Consider the following 25,416-nt stretch of genomic DNA (forward strand, 5'->3'; position numbering starts at 1 on the left):
ATATAATTATGATGCATACTGAAGTTTGAGAAATCTTTTTTAGTGTATGTATTATTTCAGAGTATCAGTGGAACTCATTACAAACTCTACCAACACAAAGTTGTAATAAATGTCAAGAAAATGGAAAATATAAGAAAATAAATAACTGGAGCATTATCCTAAAAATAAATATTTCACCTATACTATGACAGAAATTTCATTAGGTAGAAAATAACCCACACTGCTAAAATCCATTTATTTTCTTATTTTACTGAAGCTATTCTCTACCTTCATTGAAAGAACAAGTCTGTACTAGAGAGTATTAACAAAATTCACGTTTTATCCTTGTTAACATATAAAAATTCTTTTCATGTACTTGATAGAGAAATGCTTAGATGAATCTGTGTTGTTACCAATCACGCTTACTTGATTTTAGGAAAGACCATATTCTGTAAAAAAAGCTCATATAAAAGAAGAGGTTCTTCAAATACAACTTTTCTTAGCTTGATAAATGACATGTCCTTTGTTTCTTTGAGATATGGCTAAGAAATTACTTCCATAAAATCCTTCATCTCATAAAATAAGCCTTACAAACCTTCTATAGTCAGTTTTGTTTAAATTTTGAATTGAATTGTTATGGAAAAGAACCAAATATCTACCACCTAATAATTGGATGATATGCCAGTCTTTAAATTTTATAGTCAAGTGGGGAAGAAGGGAAGAGGAAAAAAGAGAAAGTTATGGGCAGAGTCAAAAGTAGAATAATCAGTCAAAACCAAAATGCTATTCAAACATTTCACGAGAAGGCTCCTATATATACTTACATGGTTTAAGGTGGATTAGAAAAATAAGTATTTATATAAGTAAGTTCTTCAAAGTTAATTTAAAACAAAAGCTATAGCCTTTTGTAAACTATTCTCTAAATAATTCACTTTTGAAAGAATAAAATGCTTTAAAGGCATAAGGATAACATTATCTCACTTTTCATAACATATTTTAGAATAATTCTTCATCCAAAACTTTAACTCCTTACACAGTGAAGATGCAAATCTAAAATATAAAATTAAACGCTTTTGAAGGACACTGAGCTCCCTCTGGTGAAGGCATAACAAGTTTATTAAGTAAGCACCACCTCTGGAATTATAATCCCCTCTGGCTTCTTCCACTGAGTTTATTGGTTCAATTTTCATAACCATGAGCATCATTAGGGCAATGCAGTAATTAAGAGTTGTTAGAAAGTGAATTCTCAAACTGCAGATTAGAAAATTAAACTATTTCCTGATTACATATTAATGGAGCACAACAATAGCAGTTGCCATAAGCTTGGAAGGCAACCAAGGGATAAATCTGTGTACTTAATTACCATAAACAATGGCTGCATAGAAATGAAGTTTTATGCACATTCCCTTCTGTAATATGTCTGATATCAGTACACACTTGACAATTCTTGTTCAATTATCTCTATTATTTAATGCGCTGTGAACGGCTCTGTGTAAATAAAATTAACCACCCCAATTACTTTGAATTCATCTAGGGACAACGTAATAAAAAATGTGAAGAATTCTGCATGCTTATTAATCTAAAACATTACAGAAGCTTTCCCATATTCTCTTGTCTATATTTATTTTGTCTACATTTATTTTACTGCTCTGCTAATTCAATTACCTTTACCATTGGTGGTCAATAGAGTTTTTGTTATTTAACTAATCCTTATATAGCACCATAAACATGTTCATTATCTGATAATATCTATAGGGTCTCAAACAGTAAATACTGCCTATTTAATAACTAACTGAATTTATATCTATCTGATCTTATTAGTCTATGTCTAATCATTCAAAACATTAAAAAATATATAGACCAAACATATAATCATGATAAAGTTAAGAATGTAACTTGGGGAGGGAGAGGTTAGAACTGAGAAAATACAGATTAAAAAAACCAAGAAATAAACATAGTTTAAAATAGTAACATGACACTTAGAAAGATTTTGAACTCTTGAGTTGTATTTTGAAGTTTGCATACATAAGGTATCTGTAAGTCACAGCAACAAAACTCTGTTTTATTCATAGAATATACCAGTTATAGCATAGAAGAGGCATCCTGTTATCCTAACAAGATAACTTGGTCTTCATGATCATTTAATGTTGGTCATCATGGCAAAATAAATTAGTGAAGTTAAAATTATATTACTCTATATCTTGATGACACAAATGCTTTTTTACACATTCTGCACGTGCCTTTTTTCTTACTCATTTACAGAGCAAATCTTTTGTAATCATACACAGCATTCAAAAACTTAAGTAAAAACCCTCTGGAAATGAAATGTATTAATTTTAAGTATTTATTTATTTTTAAAATTTATTTATGCACAGAAGAACTGGGGTGTAGGCCATAGGCTCAGGGGGTGAGAGGATTTACCAGAGACAGAGTGGGAAGCAGCACAGGCCGCACAGGCAGATCTACTGAAATACACTGCTGAGGGGAGCAGTGGGTGAGACAGGAGAGTTCCGCTGCACCATGAGGGTCAGATCCCTGGCCAGGGATCGAACCCATGCCACAATGGCTGGTGATAGTTTGAGAGCACTGTGACTTTAACCCCTGTTCCACCAGGGAGACTCAATTTTAAGTATTTAGACTCTAATCAAGAGATGTGACATTAACTGAACCAGTATTCATGCTACTGAAGAACTAATTTTCTATAAGAACATCTAATACAGCAACAAATTATAGCTTTTAAAAAAAATAGCTGATTATATTATCATACTGAAACACCATGATTACATTTTTATTTTAAGAATAAAAGTAAGGGGCTTGAATATAAGAAATGTATATGCATACATATCCAGTGCATAAGTAGTAAACTGCTGATATAAAAATATTATATTTAGAAGTCAATCACTTAAAATTTTAGTAAGTTTTACTTTTAACATATGTCAGAATACCATCCTGTGGTATTCATTCATTAGTACCTGATCCTGGAATGAAAACCCTCTGAAGGTTATAATGCTTGTGTTTCAGAACTTTCTTTTTTTTTTTTTTTTTAAGATTTATTATTTATTTATACAAGCACTGGGTACAGTCAGAAGCGCGGAGGGTGAGAGAATTCACCAGAGCCAATGGGGAGAGCAGAACAGGCAGACTGACAAAGCACACTGCTGAGGGGAGTAGTGGGCGCGGCAGGAGAGGTCTGCATGCCATTTGGGACCCTCGCCGGCAGCCTGGGATCGAATGGTCGCGGCAGAGGCTGTGGGCAGCTTCACAGCCCAGTCCTCAACCTCTGCACCACTGGGGAGGCCCTGTTTCAGAACTTTCTAAGGATTAGCAGAGTTAGGTGCTTCCTTTGAAGAGAAATTTGTTTTTATTTTTTATTATTCCAAAGAAAGATGTTTTGCAACCTGATTTTCATGCATATTACATAATGATGACTAGGATACAGAACAATGTTAAAGGAAACATCAGCTTGTTGGGTCTCTTAATGGGCCAAATGAGTTGCTAAAATGACTTTTCTCATAAGCTGAATGAATACTGTTCACAAATCAAAAAATGGTGATTAAAGGGTCCTAAGAATTAGTAATAAAATCCCAGAAAAATATGAAGTTCACCTCTGAGAAGATGAGCGATAAAACAGAAACCACTTTATGAGATGTGTGGATGCTGGGCTCCAATGTCATTAGACTGGGTTTGATTCCTAGCCCCACAGCTTGAGAACTGTATGTATGAATCAGAGCCCGAGTTTCCTCACTGTAAAAAGTGATTAGTAATCATTCTAGTGATTAAACGACCCTATCTCATAGGAGCCTACCTCAGTGTAAGAAACAAAGAAATGATGTATGTAAGCCATTTTCCAGAGAGCTAGACATATATAATAATAAGCATGCAGGAAATATTGGCTATTATTGTCATATTTAGATAAAGGTAATGGATAATTCTGAAGATTCAAGGGGAAAGTTCCCCATAACTTATAAAATTTAATTTGACTTTTTTGTGGATCAAAGTCTCTGCTTTAAGACAACTTTAATACTATGTTTGGTTTCTCAAGGATGAGGTAAAGAAAGATTCTGAGGAAAATGTAGGAAAGTTACTTTTTTTTTTTAAAAAAAGATTTACTTTTATTTATGTATGCATAGAAGAACTAGGGTGTAGGCCAGAGGTGCAAGCGCGAGAGGATTCATCGGAGACAGAGGTGGCAGCAGAACAAACATATTTACTGAAATACACTGCTAAGGGGAGCAGTGGATGAGACAGAAGTCTGCTGCACCTTATATGAGTTAGCTCCCCAGCCACAGATCAAACACAGGTGGCAGCAGAGATAGTGTAAAGCGCCGAGACTGAACCCCTATGCCACTAGGCAGGCCCATTTCTTTTAATTTATATAGCCTTAAGTATATATAATATTTTTAATGAGTAGGCTTTGTAGTATACAGTTTATAATCAGTGGAAGTTATTATAATCACTTTATTCAGGGTTTAAAGGCCATCACATTTTAAGATGCAATTTTATAATAATTTCCTGTTGAATATTTTATTTTTATGCTCAAAAGTAAAAAATTCTCAATTAACAAATCTTTAGTTTAAAACACTGCAATTCTACAATAAGAGCATTTGATAATCACCAAACGAAAATAGGTTGAGAATGCAACTTTCCCCTTGAAACTTCAGAATTATTCCAGGTATGACAAAGGTTACAACATTGCTGTTATACAGATTTAGTGCTATACTTACGTACAAAATGCCAAATTTAGCTCATGTTTCTAATAACATGTTTTAGTGTTCCAAAAGAAATAATCATTATAAATTTTAGGCAAAAGAAATTTAAAAATTCCTTCCTTGCAGCAATTACCAAATCAAACAAAAAACAAAATCGAAACAAAGTCATTATGAATTAGTGAAAAAAAAAAATCTCTAGTATTTTCATAAAGACTTCACAGATCCCAAGATGGAGTGGCAGAAAACACACACACACACACACACACACACACTCTCACACACACAAACACAAACACACACAACCATAGTATTGTTCTTTAGTATTTAGATTATCACTGATTTAGGGTTATTCAATTTCAGAAGGATTCATTCATATACAAGTTCCCACAGATGCTATGTCTCTATCATTGATTCCTTTCCCCAACAGGATGTGGGCATCCATGCCCTGCCACTGCAATTCTCATCCCTGTTACACCCCCAGCTTGTTATAGAACCCACTAGGATCTCTTACGTTCCTTTCCTACTTTCTTAAAATAGCCTTCTCCCAACAAGCCAGGAAAATACACAACAATCCAGGCTACTACCAGGGCTCCAATTCTTTTTAATTAGGATACAAGGGCTTCAATGTCAAAGGGGTTAGTGCTTTAAACCCACAGCTGGTCAACTTTTGGGAACCTAGGACTCAGGTTTAGGTCAACCATCAATATTATTTTTGTTAACATTAAATAAGTTTTTGTGGGTTTCCCTGACCTGTGAACATTTACAGTAGTGTGGTTTTTTTTTTTTAAATGTAATCTGAATTCCACAAAATCAACTTCTAAATAAACCTCATAAACAAAGAAAGTTTGTTCCATAAATGGTGCTGGGAAAACTGGACTGCTACATGCAAAAGAATGAAGCTTGACTACTGCCTCACACCATGCACAAAAACCAACTCAAATTGGATTAAAGAACTAGACATAAGACTTGAAACCATAAAATACATAGAAAAAAATATCGGGGAAACACAACATGACATGCACCTCAAAGACATCTTTACATACACATCACCCAAAGCATTGATAGTGAAGGCAAAGATAAACAGCTGGGACTACATCAAATTAAAGAGCTTCTGCACAGCAAAAGAGACAATAACAAAAACAAAGAGAAACCACACCGACTGGGAGAACATTTTTGCACCCAACACTAATGAGAAAAGACTGATCACAAAAATCTACAAAGAGCTGATGAGACTCAACAAAAACAAAGAAAATAATCCCAATCAAAAAATGGGCAGCAGAGTTAAAAAGAAACTTCTTTGAAGAGGAAATGCAAATAACCAACAGGCATATGAAAAAATGTTCAACATCACTTATAATCAGGGAAATGCAAATCAAAAACTACAATGAGATACCATCTTACACCAGTGAGAATGGCACATATTAAAAAAACTAGCAACAACAAATGTTGGTGAGGTTGTGGAGAAAAAGGAACTCTCCTGCACTGCTGGTGGGAGTGCAAACTGGTCCAACCACTATGGAGAGCTATGTGGAGATTTCGTGACCTACTAAACATAGAGCTTCCATATGATCCAGCAATTCCACTCCTAGGTATTTACCCAAATGACATAGAAACATTAATTCCAAAGGGCACCGGCATCCCTATGCTTATAGCAGCACTATTTACAATAGCCAAGCTATGGAAACAACCCAAATGCCCAAAAATAGATGACTGGATCAAGAAGATGTAGTACATATATACAATGGAATATTACTCAGCAATCAAAAAAGATAAACACATGCAGTTTGCAGCAATATGGATGGAGCTAGAAGGGATCATGCTCAGTGAAATAAGTCAAAGAAAAAGAAAAATACCAGATGGTCTCACTCATAGCAGGAATTTAGAAAACCTAAATAAGGGACCAGGAAAAAGACTAATAAATACAAAGTAAAAATCAAAATCAACAAGCAACTATAAACCAGAGATACACTATGGGGGGAGGGCAGGGAGGGGCGGGGAAAGGAAGGACTAGAGTCAAAATAAGGGTGGAGATGCAATTGTATGGGGAATATAACCAAAATGAAAACGCATACATTGTGTAAAAATGAAAAATGATGTAATAATTATATAAAATAAAATGCTAAAAAAATAAAATAAAATGGAGTACAGCTCTTCAAAGAGTTGAATAGAGAATTACTACATGACCCAGCAATTCCTATCCCAGGCATATACCTTAAAGAACTGAAAAGAGAATCCAAGGAATGCTTGTACACAAATGTTCACAGTAGCCAGACAGTAGAAACAACCTAAATGTCCATCAGTGGGCATGTGTCCTATATATATTAATGGATGAATTAATAAACAAAGCATGATATATACATATAAAAGAATATAATTCGATCATAAAAAGGAATGAAGTATTGGTATGTTACTACATATACGAACTCTAAAAATATGTGAAGCTGAGGAAGTCAGGTGTAAAAGGACAAATACAGTCTGAATCTACTTATATGAATTATCCATAATAAAGCAAGTTCATGCCGCGGACAAGTTCACATAGAAAATAGATTACTGAATACATAGTTTCTGTTCAGGGTGATGAAAAACTCTAGAAACAGATAGTGTGGTGATTATACAGCACTGTGAATGTACTAATACTAAACTGCACACTTTAAAATGGTATGTTTTATTATATATGAATTTCACATCAATAAAAAATTCAGTCAATATCTACATTTATAAAATACTGAAATAGAAGGGAGAGTATATTTTTTCTGTCAAGAAAATATGGTAGAAAAAGAGTCAAATGAGTCAAAATATAGAAAGTCTAAAAATTTGGGTTCCATTCCTAACTCAGTCATTACTAATTAGGCCATCTTATCTGGGTCATTCCTCTATCTGTGCCTTAGTTTTGTCAAGTAAAGAATATGTATACTATCTGCTGTGCTAATTCTAAGGCTGAGATTCAGAAAATTTATAGAAAACTCTAACACACCAGAGAAATGGTACCGACCAATTAAATTTATAGAAAACTCTTAACATACCAGAGAAATGGTACCAACCAATTAAAACAATGAAACATTTGAGCGCCTACATGGTAGCGCAGTGGGTAAGAGCGCAGTGTTATGAGGCTGTCTGCAACCTCTGTAGCGTGGATTCGATTCCAGGCCGGCCAAGGTGATACCCACATGGTGTGGCAGACCTCTCCTGTCTCATCCGCTGTTCCCCTCGGCAGTGCTTTCGGTCGTCTGCCTGTTTTGTTCCCCGCTCTGTCTCTAGTGAATTCTCTCAACCTCCCACGCCTCTGGCCTGTACCCAAGTTCTTGTATAAATAAATAAATCGTTAAAAAAAAAAAAAAAGAAACATGTGAATCTCTCCTAAAATCTTATCTCTTACTTCAGATTTTTTTGTTTTTAAAGATTTGTTTATGTATGCATACAAGAGCTGGGGTGCAGGCCAGAGGTGCAGGGTTTGTGTGTGTGTGTGTTTGAGAGAGAGAGAGAGAGAGAGAGAGAGAGAGAGAGAGAGAGAGAGAGAGAGAGAGAGGATTCACCAGAGACAGAATGGGGAGCAGAACAGGTGGACTGACTGAAATTCACTGCTGAGAGGAGGAGCGGGCAAGACAGGAGAGGTCTGCTGCTTCATGTGGGTCACCAACCTGGCTGAGGATTGAACTTGTGCTGCAGTTGCTGTGGATTGCTTTATAGTGCTGAAGCTTAACCCCTTGAACCACCAGGGAGGCCCCTTCAGATTCTAACTAGTCTTTACTCAAATCTTCGAAAACTATTATTTGGCCTGGAGGAGGTTCAACACAGCCCATGGTGATTCAGGAATTATCAAGTCAGGGAACTGGGTCAATTTTAGTCTAAATCTGCAGATTCAGTCTAGATCAAATTCTGTCCTGTGTAATAAGGAATACAAAGCCCCAAAAGAATTCTAGAATCAAGCTCTTACAATGTTTTAGATTATAAATGATTTATAGTTGGAATGGAGCTATTATAAAGCTTTCTTGGTAATACGTGGGATTTGGGAAGGAGAACTTGAGTCTGTTTTAGTTAAAACTCTTCATAAATAAGACTCCAAGTATGAAAGAAGTAAGGAAACAGAATTTCTAGAGACACAAGGCTTCTTGTATAGTAACATAGAATTTATGATGCACTATCAGGAAAGCTGGCCCTCTTGAAAGAATTTGTAAAAACAAAACAACAACAAAAAGAATGAGTTTCATTAAAGTATTTAAAGGGAGTAATTTTAACATGTATTAGAGAGATTATACTATCTTATACAGTGGTCCCCCTTATATTTTGGGTTTTAGTTACCTGTAGTCAACCACAGTCTGAAAATAGTAGGTACAATAAGATATTTTGAGAGAGAAAACACATTCACATAACTATTATTAATTATTATTATAGTATATTGTTATTATTGCTGTTAATCTCTTATTGTGCTTAAACTTTATCAAAGATATGTAAGTATAGGGAGAAACATAGTATATACAGGGTTCAATACTATCTGTGGTTTCAGGCACGCATTTGGGATCTTTAGAACATACCCCTGTGAATAAGTGGGATTACTATATTTCCTTTCCTTATATGACTAGCATAACTAAAATTAGAGTAACTAAAATCCCTTAGAAAACAAAGGCAACAGGCAAATGAGAGACAGTATACTGGCTAATGGAATATCTGTTGACTATACACAAATGTATATCTATAGGACAGAGCTTACATATAACTTATAAGGACAATGATATACATGGTATAGGTAATTGGGTATAGAAGGAAGGATCCTGTATGAGAGGGTTCCAGTAACCTGAATTCTTATCCAAGGTTGACCACTTATTGATGTGCGTGATCTTTTGCCTTTTCTTGTTCCTTTGTCTCCTCTATATAATGAGAGGGGTCGGTAATAGTTTGCCAAAAAAAAAATATTTAAGTTTTTTTGATTTCAAATTTTAAGCAGTAAAACCTTTTCTTTAAATGAACTCTTCCAAGAAAACTGCTATTTCAAATAAATAAACTCAGCTACTCTGAAGTAAAGTAAGAAATCTAGATGACTGCTTTCTGCTCCATTATTGTCCTGACAGCCCCTGAGGTGCTTCTGAAGACGCTCTAGGGTTCTATGGGAACACAGCTTGAAATCCATCAGGTCAGATAAAGCCCAAGGTCTCTTCCTGCTCTAATATTTTATATATATATATATATATATATATGTATCTCTCTGTGTGTGTGTACATATACATATATTAAAAAAAACTGATTTCACTAGTAAGGCATTTTCAAATGTCCCATATAAATGCTTATTTTTGGAGGAATTTGAAGAAAAGTTCAGGAAAGTTTTCCAATCCTAATTTAACTAGTACTAGTTTACTTATTAATCTACTCTATTATTGTAATTTAACACTCATAATTAAAAAAAAAAGATTTCCTGTTTTCATGTTTGGTATTTTCAAAAATATAATTTACTTTTAATTTGTTATAAATGACCTGAATTTACTTTTCATTTAATCCCTTTTATAGGAGCATTTAAAATAAATGTGTTACACACAAACACAGTTTTTTTCCCAATAGCTTCTTGTAAACTTAGATCTATTCAAATCACTATTGGCAATCTGCATTAAATGCCAATCTACCCTCTGGTTAAAGCTAACTTGCTGCTCTAACCCATTTTTACAAACCTTCTTATATACCTTAATCCTTTCAAATGCAACTGTAACATACAGTATTACAGACTTTTAAAAACCTGTTCTCTTGAAAAAAAAAAATTGAGGAGCATCAGTAACTAGACAGTATTCTCAAATTTCAGTGATCTAGTCCATGAAGCCATCCCCTATGCATAGTGCTCTATTTCATGCAGTACATGGCTTTAGCTGGCCAAATCTTTTTTTTCCCAATGAATCAGTAGAACACTGAAGATCTTACTTTTTTTTTAAGCAGTGGCATATCAATGAGGCACAGATGTGTATTCCAACTCTGCATGGATGAGCACACTGTTCAATAGTGCTGGCTCACATGGTATCAGGGCGAGTTATCACTTCCCATGAAGGCACTCTTATCACCAGGGCCCAGAGAGGTGGCTGCAAATCGCAGCCTTTTTATTTTCAAGGCAGTTTTGCTGAACATTCAGGCTTCAAAGATTCACACTTCCAAAACTCTATAAGAGTTTGTGAACGCTCAATTTGCCAAAACTGTTTACAGTGTAATTGGGCACCGTACCTGTGTCCATGAGATAGCGAAGGCGCTTCTCCACCAGCGCGGCACGGGTGTCAATTTGCTTTTGCTCATTCTCTAGTGCTGCCAATTCTCCTACAACATACTGACTGGTGTCTTTGAACCCTTTCTGTTAACGAGAACAAACAGGAAAGGAAAAAAAAATCACTTGTAAGTTGCATTTTTCTTTTCTACAAACACTTAGTAAAGCACTTACCTAGAGAACGAAATACACACTTAGTATCACCCTTAGTACCAAACGGCAATTCCCTATGATTCAAACATTTTTCATATGTATGTTGTATGTATATACAAAAGCATAGCAAAACTTTTGTAAACAGGAAAATTTCAGCAGTTTAGTATTATATTTATAATTTAACACCCTGATTTGCCAGATTAAAAAAGTTAACATGAGTGAAGCAAGTGCACCTATGGAGAAGTAAAAATATAAACCTAAAGCTGTATAGGTATGCAAACAACTGACTAATTAAAAAAAATACAATTAAAAAGTGAAAACTAAATTAGAAAAAAATTACCCTAAGAATTAAGTCAGAATTATTAAAGCATGGATAGGACAAAAGACAATTTTCCCTTTGTGACTGTCAAAACAAACACCAATCATACCTTCAGTTTAAAAGTATAATACACAAAATGAAGTTTTACTAAGGAATTGATTCTTAAAGTATCATTCTGACAAAAATCAGATTTTTTCTTGCAAAAATATAAAATGAAAAAGACACATTTCTTGTTTTCATAGGGGCTATACGATTTAAAATGTTTTTGAAAAATATAGCAATTTCTAATATCTCTAGTTTTGTTCCAGTTGGCTCCTGTACTTAAACATGTCATTCTGTTGATGTATTACTAATTATTACAGCAGCAAATTCTAACTTGACAGGTGGTTTCAAATCTTGCTATAATAATGCAACTAATACATTGATTAGTCTATTTAGCCAATTTGAATTTTAATTTGAAATTTTACTTTTTATAAATATCCATGTTAAAATAAATTATCCTTAGAAGTTTTATTTGAAGTAAGAGTTCTATTATAAAGTGTCAGCATGACCTTAAATTTTATTTTCATATTACAAATTTAAATCATTAGGGGCAAGGTTATTATTTATGTTATAGTCACAAATAGATTAATTATAGATCCCTTTGGAATACCCGTTTATCTTTCTAGGGCTAAGTTTCCTAAGCAGCTGAGGAATTTTGAAGAACTGCTTAAGTGATTATTCTCACCACCACCACTACTACCATCAGTGCTTATAACATTATTTATGCAGATAAATAAATGTGAACGATCCTCTTCTGTCAAACTCCTTCCCCACCTAGAAGTATACTAATCTCTAAAGAAGTCATGAGAAATTATCTTTTGATACTCCTTAAACAAGAAGCAAAATAAAAAAATTGCTACATATGATCACATTTTGGAATTCTCATGATCAATTAAAACATGTCTAACCACACATGTAACTTCCATACCTCTGAAACTAGTAAATTACTTATACTCACATGCAAGCTTAGTTGATAAACTAAAAGTTGAAATATTTCAAGAAATCATAAAACTTGATAATTTCTCCGGTTAGTTTGCTCTAGTAAGAAACAGTATTTTAAAAAGATTCATACAAAATGGGTATTTTCTCTTATTAAGAAAACAAATGCTGATGGTACTTTAAAATCTAGAATAATCTGGGGAATGCCTTTTTGGTATTTATCTGCCAGACAGGAGTGCATTTCCAAAAAGGACCTTTCTCATTCCAGTTCAGAGGAACAAAATAAAGTAGTTTGCAAAGATAATATGAGTAATAAATACATAAGAAAGCTGAAAAGATAAGCAATACAAACTTCACTGTTTTTACTGACTGGCTCATTAAAAATAGTAACAAAGTTTATAATTAGATCCTTAGTGTAAGTATGTAGTATACTCAAGTATTTTGTAACTTATTATTTATACCAAATATTTCATGGGATATATCAGTGAGTGGTTCCATGCTCTTACACCTAGAAGGTCTCAGTGCTACTTAAAAATGAGAAGTTTATAGGGTCCTAAAAGGTAGTTGGTAACTCTGCAAGTAGCTACAAAGATTTTAAAATGCAACAAACGGTGTTTTAACAGTAAAAACAATGAAAATATTTAGATAAGCTATAGATCATAAAGTAGCATCATTAAATAGAGCTATGCTTCCAGACAAAAATTCGAGTTAAAACTTGTTCTTCCTGCTTCTGTCCCACAGCTGTCCATCAAAAGCTGCTTTTTCCCTGCGGTCTATCAAATATTTCCCTCACAAATCAATTTTACACATGATCAGCCCATACCCCTACTGAGCTGAACCTCCCTGTTAATTAAGTGAAGAAATTACCATATATATTATATTAATGCAAACATCATTCAGCTAGTAATTCACGGCTGATCTGGATAATGGAAAGGTTGAACACCCATTAACCCAAGCCAACAAAATGGGTTGGCTGAGAAATTCTAGCAGGTCTCATGTGACTTTTCCCTCTAACTGCAGCTCTGCGGTATCTGCTATTGTAATAATTAAAATCCTCCCGGTAGATCAATACTGGAATCTCTTTATGGGAAGTGCCCTGATGGAAATGTCTCAAGGAAGCTGGGGCTGTGGAACTCTGAAAAATTCATTTTTTTTTATCTGACAATTATCACCACACTGCAGACTAATTCAACAGTGCACCCCTCTCACTCTGCTTTGAATGCACTGGAGATTGACATCTTAAAAAACCTAACATCTCATTTTAACAAATAAAGGCACTATTTCCACATACAGTTTGGAATTATCAGCAATCATGAAACCACACAAAAAATTAATATACATTAAGCACTTCATCTTCTGATGGCTTCCTCTGAGTTTCAGTTATCGCTGCCTTCTCCTCATTTCCTTTCTTTGTATCTTCCTGCATTGATCTCTGCCTTTTCATCTCTTAAAAAAAGGGGAAAGACATGTAAAATTATTATAAGGCTTGATATTTGTGTATTGAAACGTGGGTGTACATTATCAGCTTTTTAATATATATATATATATATATAGTTAAATACTGTTAAATCATAAGATTGGAGAACATTTAAAAAAGTGTTTCTACCTGGTCTATTCTCAACATATTGACTGAAAGACTGAAGTTGAGTTTTTCTGACTGTAGAATCCTTGCTGAACACAATTGGATTTCTAAAGCGTTCTGTTCCTTTTTGTAATCGCTCAGTCCGGAGATCTTCTGTGCCATTCTAAAATTAAAACAAACATGTTAAGACAGTCCTGATCTTTTCCATGAAATTACAATGACTTAAGATAATACCAATTTTAAAACTTTTTGAAAGAAAAAGGATTTTAAAGAGCTCTAAATAGCTCAATTGCAAGTTCTGCTGCTTGTAACCAAAAACTTTGGGAAACATGGTTTATTTAAATGGAGGCTCACTATTGATAACTTCGATTCATTAGACAATGTGAACCCCTGTCTTCTCCCAATGATATGTATCATTTTAAAGCCACACTGCCTCTATCTCTTCCCACCCCCAACCCCCACCATTCTACCCCATCAGTTTGTAGTCCCACAGACTTGTATGACAAGAAGAACTAGTTTCTAATTTTATGCCCATTGAGATAAACCACTAATGCTGGATGAAGGCTAAAAGGTAGGATTATAATACTACCCCACTGAACTGCATTTCATCAGCTATAACTTTCCAAAGCCAGATTTGTAAGTAAGCCCTTTACAGCTAAGGAAACTACAATTATCTTTTCCAGAGCTTCCTATGTTAATACTGGTAACAAATTCAAATGGTTCTATCAACAAGAAATATCCCAGAAGACTGAACCACTGCAGTGTGTGGAAGCTGCAGATACCGAGGTGCCGTGTACCAAACAAATATTTCATTTTATACCTAATCTTTTATTATTTTTATTAAGTGTTTTGAAAGTAAATAGGGAAAGGCTAAGATGCATGACTAATAGCTAAGCCTGCTGAATGCTGAAACTGGTTATCAAAAGCTACCAAGACTTTGCCCTTCCTCTGCATTGAGACAATCGGTAATGAGGGAGTCCTCCAATGGCCTATTCTCTAGCCTCAAGGAGGCCTGGGATACAGAATCCTCAAGGGAAGGTAACAGTTTATCCTTTTCCACAAACACAGAATGCCTCATTTATAAATGTGTAAACTGCATTTTATCAAAAAAAAATAAAACCCCAAATCAATGCTGAAAGCTTCAAGAGAACAGATGGACTCTATATGTTCTTTATAAGCACCATTAAAAAAAATCTTAACTAAAAAGAGTCATACAAAGACAAGCTGTTTAATGCATGCCTTTTGTTGGAATAACTTTAAAAATTACTACATAAGCTTTTTGGAAAGCAAAACCATTTCATCTATTCAGAAAATTACACTGTTAGAGTGCAAATAACTATTTTAAGTCATCTAATATAATTATTAGTAAGTACTATCATGCATATAATATGCTAGGTATAGAGATAACATAGAAATAATTTTGACTTGCTTGTTTTTTTAGAAAAGTATATTATATTGTTATCATCATAACTTCCCAATAGTCTAAAACTCAAGTCTTTACCAAAATAAACAAACATGGCTAAATTTTTTGAGTCCTGGCAACATGCTAAAATATCAGTGCGATTAACCAGCAAATCCCATCTTAAGAAACCTTTTTATGACTAGGGACTTCTGCCACTTTACAAATGTATTCCTCTAAACCCACTAATTCAGTTAGCCTTTTCAATCCATTGTATTATTCTTAGGCCAGCTTCATTCTGCATTAAATCCACTGCAGAAAGCTAAATTGAACGCAAAAAATCAGACCTGATCCAGGCTTCCTTTTGTTCAAAGATAGAGACCAAAAGTCCTCTGGTGCTGCCACACACTTTCATCACCAATTTATAGAAACCGACAATGTAAGGGAAAAGCAATGAAAGTCATTGTTTTGGGACTTCAAAGCATCTCTGTGTCAGAGGAAGGAAATCCTTTCAGTCAGCAAGGCAGTCCCCATAGTCCGCAGGTGGGTGAAAAGTTATACAGGACCAGAAGTGCCCTAAAGCTAGAGAAATATTAATGATATACTGCGAGGAAAAAGTGGGAAGGCTTGAATGGGGATAGTACAAATAAGTCTAAATCAACATCATCATCTTACAATGTTGGATTTTGGCAAAAATCTTATATAAGTTTAGATTCATAGTGGCACAAAACACATGCAAGTATCCTGAAATTTAATATTCAATTAGATACCATCCTCAGGTATTAATTATCATTAATTCTAGTTCATCTATACAGGCTGAAGGTAGAGGATTATAGAAAAATATGCTAGAATTCTCTTAATTATATTCTTCTTAGCAAAATATAGATACACATAAAAGTCAGGAATATTTTCTACTTTAAACAACATATCATTTTAAAATAGTTTCTCTGAAAAAAGTACATACTGGTTACCATATTTACATTTACTGGCTTTTTGACAACCATTTTATAACTTAATCTTAACATAAAGAACACGGTAAGAAATAATTTTCTGGGATTATAAAGTGCCAGTAGAAATGAGAATACACAGATACTGAGTCAAATATTTTAAACAACTAAGATTTACCTTAAAGTCTTCTTCTGAGCTCTCAGTTACAGCTTTCTGAGCAGCAATGGAAGGTGTATTTGCCACCTGTGGCTGAGCTTCTAGGAGTTTCTTCAGCTTCAAGTCTACCACCTTAGTGTTTTGTTCTGTTAGATATAAATACATTATGAATAACTAAGATGCATTTAGACATGTAAGCTAACTATTTAGGGGCTATTATAAAAATACTACTAAATTTTTTTAAAGAAAAAAGAAAAGGACATTAGGGTCGTGAAATAAGATCAGACACAACTCTATATACACATATATGAACTATACTTTGTGCTATATAACTACAGTATAACTGACCATTCTTTAGGTATATTGACTATATTCTTCTAAAAAATTTTTTTGTTCAGGTATAATTGATATATCACATGTTATAAGTTTATGAGTTGACTTGATACATGTATGTTGTATCACAATCACCATGAAGCTTTAGCTAACTCCTTTATCATATAATGTAATTTACCATTTCTTTTTTGTGATGGGAAAAATTAAGGTTTAGTCTCTTAGCACATATACATACACATACCTATAATACATGTATTTTTTCCCCAAGTCAGTCCCCTAAAAGAATATAATCAACATACTTAAAGACTCTGACTATATACTATAGTTTATAATTGCTATGTTTACCTGAAAACTTAAACCTGTCTTTGATGTATATATTTATACCAAAAAACCAAGACTATCTCAAACAAGGTATCTGAGAGATGATACATTTGATTCTAAATTATATTACTTTAGTTTCAGTTCTTCCAGTACATTAAATTTATCCATGATGCCACATTAAAACAAGTTTTTAAGGTGATCTTGACAATAACATATATATTGTAGAATCAAATGCTTATGTATATGCATACATAATCAGTGTTGTAACAGGCATATGTTATAAGTACTTTCTATTTAGATGGCAGAAATACAATAAAGATGATCTCATTTTTGGAATGCATTAAATATGGACAGAAATTTTAAATAAATAAAATATATCTATAATTTTTAAATGAAACAATTCCAAATCATTCTTAGGAAATACATTAATCCTCAATAACAAAATAGTTCAGAAACAAATAGAAACAAGTAAAGCTACTAAAACAAATTCACTCAAAGCAATTCATTAATAAAATGGTTCTAAAAGATACACCATCCATTTGGTGTGTGATATTTTTCATTAAAATTAATAAGTTTTCTAATTATAAGATTCTTAATAAATGCTATTATTACTTTCATGCAAATTGGTCAGTTTATATTGCCAGGCTTCTTTTTTTAAACAATATCTGATGAACTATGGTCAAATCAAGATAAAGATTAAACATATTATTATTAAAACATTATGACTTTTATATACATATGAGAAAAAGAATTTTGGGGAAAATAAAGCAGGGATAAAAATCCTAATAAATGCTATGTGCTTCTAGATTTCAGTTTGCATTCATTTCTATTTCTTATTGCCATAAAATAAATCAAGGTCTGAAATTGGAAAGTCTGTCCTATGCACATGCCAACACTCATTGGCATAGTTGAGAGTTGTAAACAATATTATTAGCTGACTCCAAAAACAGGAAGCCTGAGATGTGTTTTCTGTTTTGGCATACATAAAGTAACAGAGACTTTTTTTTAAAAGGGCAAGAATCGGGGCTGTAGGGTTGACTATTAATAAACTTTTAATACATCGTACAAAGTTTTTGTAAGTGGAACTACAAAATTTTCCTCACCTTACCTGAGAATGGCTAAATTTTCCTGTCTTCATAATCTATTGTAAAATCAAGAAGTATGTATTACTGATTGTCACTGATTTTATACTTCCACAAATTGAAAGTTAAGGCCTCAGTACTTATGGAAGTCCTTAGCATAAAGGCATATTATTGGTTTCTGTGAAGCCTGTGGTAATTGTGGTGAGAGGGGGGGCAACCAATAATAAATATTTTCAAAAAGAAAGATCAAACTTACCCAAGTTCTACAATATTTTAAATAGAAGCAAGTTAAAGGTTGTTCAGTATTGTGTTAAATATTTAAGATTTTCCATAAATATCCATATTCTCTTGGGCTTGTACAACTATATATTCTATTTAGTAAAAGTACAATTTAATACTAGACCATGACCTAATAAAAATATAACTTAATACTAGACCATGAAGGAGCTACTAAGAAAAGGTCATGGATTTTCTTGGATACTCCCTGTAGTTAGGAAGACCCTGTTGATTGTTTCTTGGGGAAATAACAGCTTGATTTCAAACATAGGAAGAAACAAAACAGACTAGCATTGCAGGGGCATGCCAGGGCTGGGAAGAAGAATGCCTGCTCTCATTCCTTTTTAGCTTTTTACAGGAAAAAATAAATATTAGGGACTTCACCTTCTTAAGTCCAGAGAATCCCCAAAGACATTTTATTGCTTAAGAATTCAATTCAATCAGAATTTATGAAACCCTCAGGTATACAAAGCTTTGGATTGATACCTGCTGCTTCCTTATAAAGGCAATGCATAAGGAACATTCAACTATTAAAAACCACCAGCAAGTATCTTTATTTTTAAACAATAACTTAGAGGGTCAATTGTCAATGTTACTATTGTTACAGTTATTGATATGTGAGATTAATTTAATAGCAGTCCAAACAGGTGACTTTCAAAGCACCTTATTGTAATCAGTTATTAAGCATGTGCAAAATGACTTATTAGAAGTAATATTTAAGCATTTGAAGGAAATAATCTGCTAAATAATGTTACAACTATGACTATCAATCCTAAAGTAAGCCAGAAAATCGGATCCACAGTTTAGATTAGTATTCCAAGGGTACTATATTTATACTTTACTACAGCACACTAAAATATTTAGGCTGAGAAGAAAACCACTTATTGAATGCCTACAAGTTGTCTCATATAACATAAAATAGAGAAAGATATTAGTAATAAAGGAACACAACTATAATTTGTTATTCCAATTTTAATGCTAGTGGTAACATTAAATTTACAACAAAATAAAATAAAATTGATGAAAGTGAATTTAGCTAAATGATTTGTGAGGGTGTAAGATGATAAAACTACATGAAAGTTAAAACTAACTTATTATCATTATTGGTGAGATAATAATAAAAATAAAAACATAAAATTGCCATGCAGCAGGACACAAAATATTTATAATTTAAAATTACCGGGAATATCAAGGTCATTTTCTAAGTTAGTAAGTTCATCTCCACCTTCTACAACAAAGCCTTCAGGAATCTCCTCGTTAGTATCTATCTCAATATTATCATTTTCATCTGTAAGAACATGTAGCAATAATGTTAGTATACTATTTCTATTTTATATTGTTTATCTACAACATTAAAGAAGAAAAACTAGTATCTTAATGATATATTTAAATTCAGGTCTGACACATAAGTTATGAAATTCATTTTAAATTACTTTTTCCACTATTGGATTAACATTATGTTTACACTCATATATCAAAAATGAATTGTCTTATGAAAGCAGATGCAAAGGTTTTGACAATTTGCCACATGCTCTCTGAATCACTGAGTTCATTAAGTCTCTATATTTTAAAATACAAGCATTAGTAGTCTCCAATAACAATACTTAAAAATAAAGTTGGTTTGATAACAAAGTCACCACCAGTATTTATAAAGTTCACACTTTTGTCATTTATTTGATATAAATGTATAAAGAAGTCCTTCTTTATAAACGTAGCTATATTAAAATTATTTCTATGAAGGCCTGAATGCTTTTGTATTACTGAAATAACATAAAAGTGTTACAGATAAATTAAGAGATTAGATTGAGACAAATCAGATAATACCACTGTGCAAAACAAAGTTCAAAAGCAAGACAAACACCTTGGAAGACTAAATGCTGGAAAAAAAACTGTTATTCAAAATTAAACTGAAAGAGGAAATATTACACTATTTATTATACATATAGTAAAATATTTTAAGTCACAATGCAGACTTTTTCATATTAAAGATTTCTATTATACATTTTTCCTTTCTAAATTCTAGTGATAAAATTGGATAAGAATATTAAATTTTAAATATTTGAAAAGGTATAGCAATAATTTGATTTGCATAGTAGAGGTTCAGCTTTAAATTTTTTACCTTTTGGAGAAGTATCTTTCTAGTCCTGAGAGTTGGAGAATATCCCTACTACTCTACAATTTATTTCTTATTGGAATAATGGTTTATACAGTATAATAATGTATAATAATAACAATGGTTTATACAGTATATGGGAATTCTCTAATAAATGTGTGCATTTATTATTACTATTAATATACATCATAAGAACTTACTTGGAAAACCCACAAAAACAAGTATTTCCTGAGCGTTAATATTCAGAATACTTTCTTCATGTTACTGTGTCAGAAAAGGTTCAATATCAGTAGTTTATAGAGGTGTAGTGCAGTACTTTGTTGCTTCCAACCAACCGCCATTGATTATTTATTTATTTTTAAAGATTTATTTATTTATTTATTTATACGAGCACTGGGTACAGTCAGAAGCGTGGGAGTATGAGAGAATTCACCAGAGCCAGAGCAGGGAGCAGAGCAGGCAGAAGGATCGAAGTACACTGCTGAGGGGAGCAGCGGGCGGCAGGAGAGGTCTGCGCGCCATGTGGGACCCTTGCCCGGCGGCCCGGGATCGAACCGGCGCTGCAGAGGCTGCGGGCAGCTTCGCAACCCAGCGCTCAACCGCTGCGCCACTGGGGAGGCCCCGCCATTGATTATTAATGACTATAATTAATCTTGAGTGAAAGCAAAAAATTCAAAGTTTGTTCATTTATTTAAAAATTTCTACTACTGTATATTGTACCTGCAACTTGCAAGACACTGCTAGATGTTGAGGAGATACCAAGTTGTATAAGATAATTATTTCATCTTCATAGTATATATTCAAAATGACTAATATTACTTAGGACAGGCAATTGTTATGGGGTAGAAATAAGGGACAGAGCAAATTCAAAAGAGAAAAGATTACTCTTTGGCAATAGTACCAGGTATTGTTTACTGGAAGCAATAACTTTTAAATTGGGTCTGAAGGAATGTATAAGATTTCAATAGGTGTAATTTGAGGGAGACATCACAGGTATGAAAGCAGGAAAGAATAAGTTATGTTCAGATAATGGTATAAAGTCCTATTTGGCTCAAAAATACTTAAAGGGAAATAATGGCAGGGAAGACTCGAAAGGCAAAACTGCAGATTCCTGAAGGGCAGGACAAGAAGTTCACATTTTATGTGGTAGGAACAGAGAGATAGTTGTGCTCTAACATGATTATCACTGTACTCTGCCTTTCAGTGAAGCTCCCTATCCTTCCTGCTGTCTTGAATGATAATCTTGCAGGGTAAAGTACTATCGACTGATAATCTTTCTCTTTGAATATTTTAAAAATATTCTGCTATTCTCTTCTTGTCTTTAAGGTTTCTACTAAAAAGTCCACAGATGGTGTAATCTGTGTTTCCCTGGAAGCTTTTAATAATCTGTCCTTGTCATTGGCTTTTAATAGTTTAATTATAATTGTTTGGAGTGTGTCAGTTTGGTATTATTTTGTTTGGAACTCTTCAGGCCTTTTGGATCTGAATGTCCAAGATTGAGATAATTCTCAGTAATTATTTCTTAGCCTTTCTCTTTCTCTTCTCCTTTGGGGATTCCTATTATATGGATGTTATTTTTCTTTAGGTTATCTCAAAGAGCTCTTAACACTGTTTTCACTTTTCTAAATTCTTTTTTTCTTTTTTGGTTCTGTTTGTATGTTCTCCACTATTGTGCTTTCAAGTTCACTAATTTTCTCCATTACTTGCATTTGTCTGTTGAGGCCCTCTATTATATTTTTATTTTGGCTATAGTATTTTTTAGATACATTAGTTTTAGTTGTAAAATTCCTTCTTTTTTGAGCCTTCACAATATTTTAATTAAAAACTGTTAAATTTATGTTCATGATTACAAGAATGCATATTCATAATGTGAAAAGCTTGAAGAATACACAGAAACATAGAGTCAGAAAAAAATCACCCTTAGTTTATAGCAAAAGACAAAGATAACTAACATACATATTTTGGTGTACTTTCTTTTATCCTCATTATTGTATGTTATTTTGTATATTTGATTTTGGATTCTTATAAATATTTTGCATTGGTTTCGATTTTTCATTTCATGTTTCATAAATGTGAAAAGCTTGAGTTGTAAAATTCTTACAATTTCTCAGTCTTTGTTGAGATCCTGTTTAGCATCATCAATTGTTTGCCTTAATTTAGCAAGCATGGTTAAAGCTGTTACCTTTATCTCTTATTCAGGTATATTCCATAGATACACTGGGGATTGAGACTTCTCTTGGCTTTTTTTGCGTAAGCATTTGTAATATGCTCTTCTGTCTCTTCATTCTTAGTTTTTATGGGTTGGAATAGGGAGTTCCCTTGTCTTACCTTAATAAATTGCCTTTATATCCTTCATATAAGAAGCTGAGTATAATCTTAGGTTTTTCACCCAGGATCTTTAGGTTTCTATTATTTTGCAACTGCTACCTTTGTACCTGGTTCACATATTTCATGCACTGATGCTGGCAGGGCTAATAGGTAGGAGGGAACCAAGGTAGAAGGGCACCAAAGCGTCATGCCCAGTGAGCATCAAGGGTTCAAGATTCCTACTATACTGCAGATAACTCAACTGTGTGATAGGGATCCATAGTGATTCCCTCCCTGAGGTCAACTCCTGGGCCAACTATAGTCTCGCACCAGCCTTACTCTCTAGGTTGTGGTTCAGCCCTAGATGTAGCCTGGGTGAGAACTACAGTTAAGACAGAGCCACAGGACAGGAAGTTTTTGACCCTGAGGTGCTTGATCATTTTATTAAGATCTGGGTTCTCACATTCTAGCTAGCAAGAACATTCAGCTGTAGTCTCAGCTTTGGCCTTGGGTGAGAGTAGGCAGGTATTCTAATATCCCAGACTTAGGCTGGAAAGAGCAGTCTCTTCTGAGGAGATACAGGTGGTCCAATTAGGCTCTCCCAGTGCAGTTTGGGCCACAGTTGCTCTAGATTGGGAACCTCAAGCTCAAGTCAGTAATCATCACTCTACCCTATTCCTCCAGGCCTCTAGTAGTGTACCTTCTGTCCCGCACTCTTAACACTCTAACTGTGCACTGCCATCTTTAGCACAGTGCCATGTTTCTAAAGTCCTCAATGTGGGCATATGCCCCTGAGTTAACAGTAACAGAGGAGTTCCATACTGCATTCACCTCTCCCTATTGGTTGCACTGCCCTGGTATCACTGCAAACACAGCTTAATTTTTTCTATCCCCTTACATCAGACTGCTGTTCCCTATGTATGCAGTAGTCCTCCATCCATCACGCAGAGGTTGTTGACTTGGTTTTGTTATAATTTAGTTGTTAATATGTGGAAGAGGAGAGTCCAGTGTGTTTATGCTACTGCTACCTTGTTGGTCTCAGATCACTGTGCTCATTAAGAGCACTCTATACAAGCAGTTTTTTTTTTTTACCAAAGTGTCTTATTGCAATCAGTTGTGAAATTCATATAAAATAATTAGTATTAATCATCTTAGTAGTAAATAAGTAGTTATAAGCACTGAAGCTTATGTCTTTTGTGAATTAGACTAGTTCAACCATGATTCCTATAATATCACTCTTGCTTACATTTATTTTGGTAAATTTGTTTAATATTTATTTATTTATGCATAAAAGAACTGGGATACAGGCCAGAGGTATGGTGGGGGGTGGGCCAGAGGATTCATCAGAGACAGTGGGTAACAGAACAGGCAGCTCTACTGAAATACACTGCTGAGGGGAGCAGTGGGTTAGACAAGAGAGATCTGCTGTGCATGTGGGTCAGCTACCTGGCTGGGGATTGAACTTGTGCTGCAGTAGTTGTGGATATCTTGCTTACATTCTTTTTTTTTTTTAGATTTATTTATTTATTTATGCATACAAAAACTGGGGTACAGGCCAGAGGTGCGTGTGGGGAGTAAGAGGATCCACCAGAGACAGAGTGGGGAACAAAACAGGCAGATTGAAATATACTGCTGAGGGGAGCAGCGGGTGAGACAGGAGAGGTCTACTGAGCCACGTGGGTAGCTCCCTGGCTGGCTGGGGATCAAACTCATGCTGTATTGGCTGGGGAATAGCTTCACAGGTTGTGTCTTAATGCCCTGCGCCACCAGGGAGGCCCTATTTTGCTTGCATTCTGATATACCTTCTTATGTGAGAGAATTTATGGTCTAGGGGTGTGGGAGTATATTATGCATGTAACCTCATTCTTTATGTAAAAGTTGCTGACCTAGATGTTGAACTAGAGACATAAAGTATGGATGCAGGAAACCCATGTTGGAAATAATCATAACCCCCAGGCAACAGAATGGAGAAGTCAACCTAAGATGGATATGATATGATTTGAAAACTGACTATACATGGGTGGTTGGGGGAATAATGTGGAAAGGAAGGGTGAGACAGATATCAAAACTGACTTGTGCTGAGTGAGTAGAATGATGGTATTGCTATGAAGAAAAACAGCAAGTCAAATACGTGGTCAAATACAGGTACTTTCAGGTTACAGGATATACATAAAATTGTACCTCCTTTCATTGCCTACTTATACAGTGATGAGTTCCTGTGTGATGTTAAATAGGTCCCATGCAATTTATTTCCTGGCTAAATAAAATCTCTATCTCCTACCACTCACTAGTATGTTGAGTGGGTTAACTCAAAATATTTATATACAAATTGCTAAGAGATAAAAGGATTACATTTGGGCAGGCAAAAGTAAAAATTGATCTATACAGTTCAAGTCTTCTTTAGAATGGATTTCCACTTTGTTTCCATTCACTGTCTTCAGTTTTACCATGACCCCCTGAATTCTTTTCAACAGCTAATGCTATTTATTTCTTATCACTCATGGAAATACTCTAAATGCATTCTAG

At 34.1% G+C, this 25,416-nt stretch overlaps 1 protein-coding gene across 10 annotated transcripts in view; it reads right to left on the reverse strand.

The window, feature by feature from the left end:
* EHBP1 (EH domain binding protein 1) overlaps nucleotides 1-25,416 on the reverse strand; it is a gene marked incomplete at its 3' end in the record, with an annotated part of 325,825 nt that overhangs the window by 34,483 nt on the left and 265,926 nt on the right. For 4 of the 10 annotated variants that reach the window (XM_084235971.1, XM_084235975.1, XM_084235968.1 and 1 more), the window contains 5 exons: nucleotides 19,651-19,758; nucleotides 16,480-16,604; nucleotides 13,980-14,118; nucleotides 13,713-13,819; nucleotides 10,884-11,007 (listed from right to left, as the gene is read on the reverse strand). In XM_084235971.1, the coding sequence (XP_084092097.1) occupies nucleotides 10,884-11,007; nucleotides 13,713-13,819; nucleotides 13,980-14,118; nucleotides 16,480-16,604; nucleotides 19,651-19,758 (603 nt within the window). The remainder of the gene's footprint in view (nucleotides 1-10,883; nucleotides 11,008-13,712; nucleotides 13,820-13,979; nucleotides 14,119-16,479; nucleotides 16,605-19,650; nucleotides 19,759-25,416) is intronic. The other 6 variants (XM_084235967.1, XM_084235974.1, XM_084235973.1 and 3 more) reach the window with 2 other exon arrangements.

This window comes from Talpa europaea (genome assembly GCF_964194135.1).
Source record: "Talpa europaea genome assembly, chromosome: 6".
NCBI classification, from domain to species: Eukaryota; Metazoa; Chordata; class Mammalia; order Eulipotyphla; family Talpidae; genus Talpa; species Talpa europaea.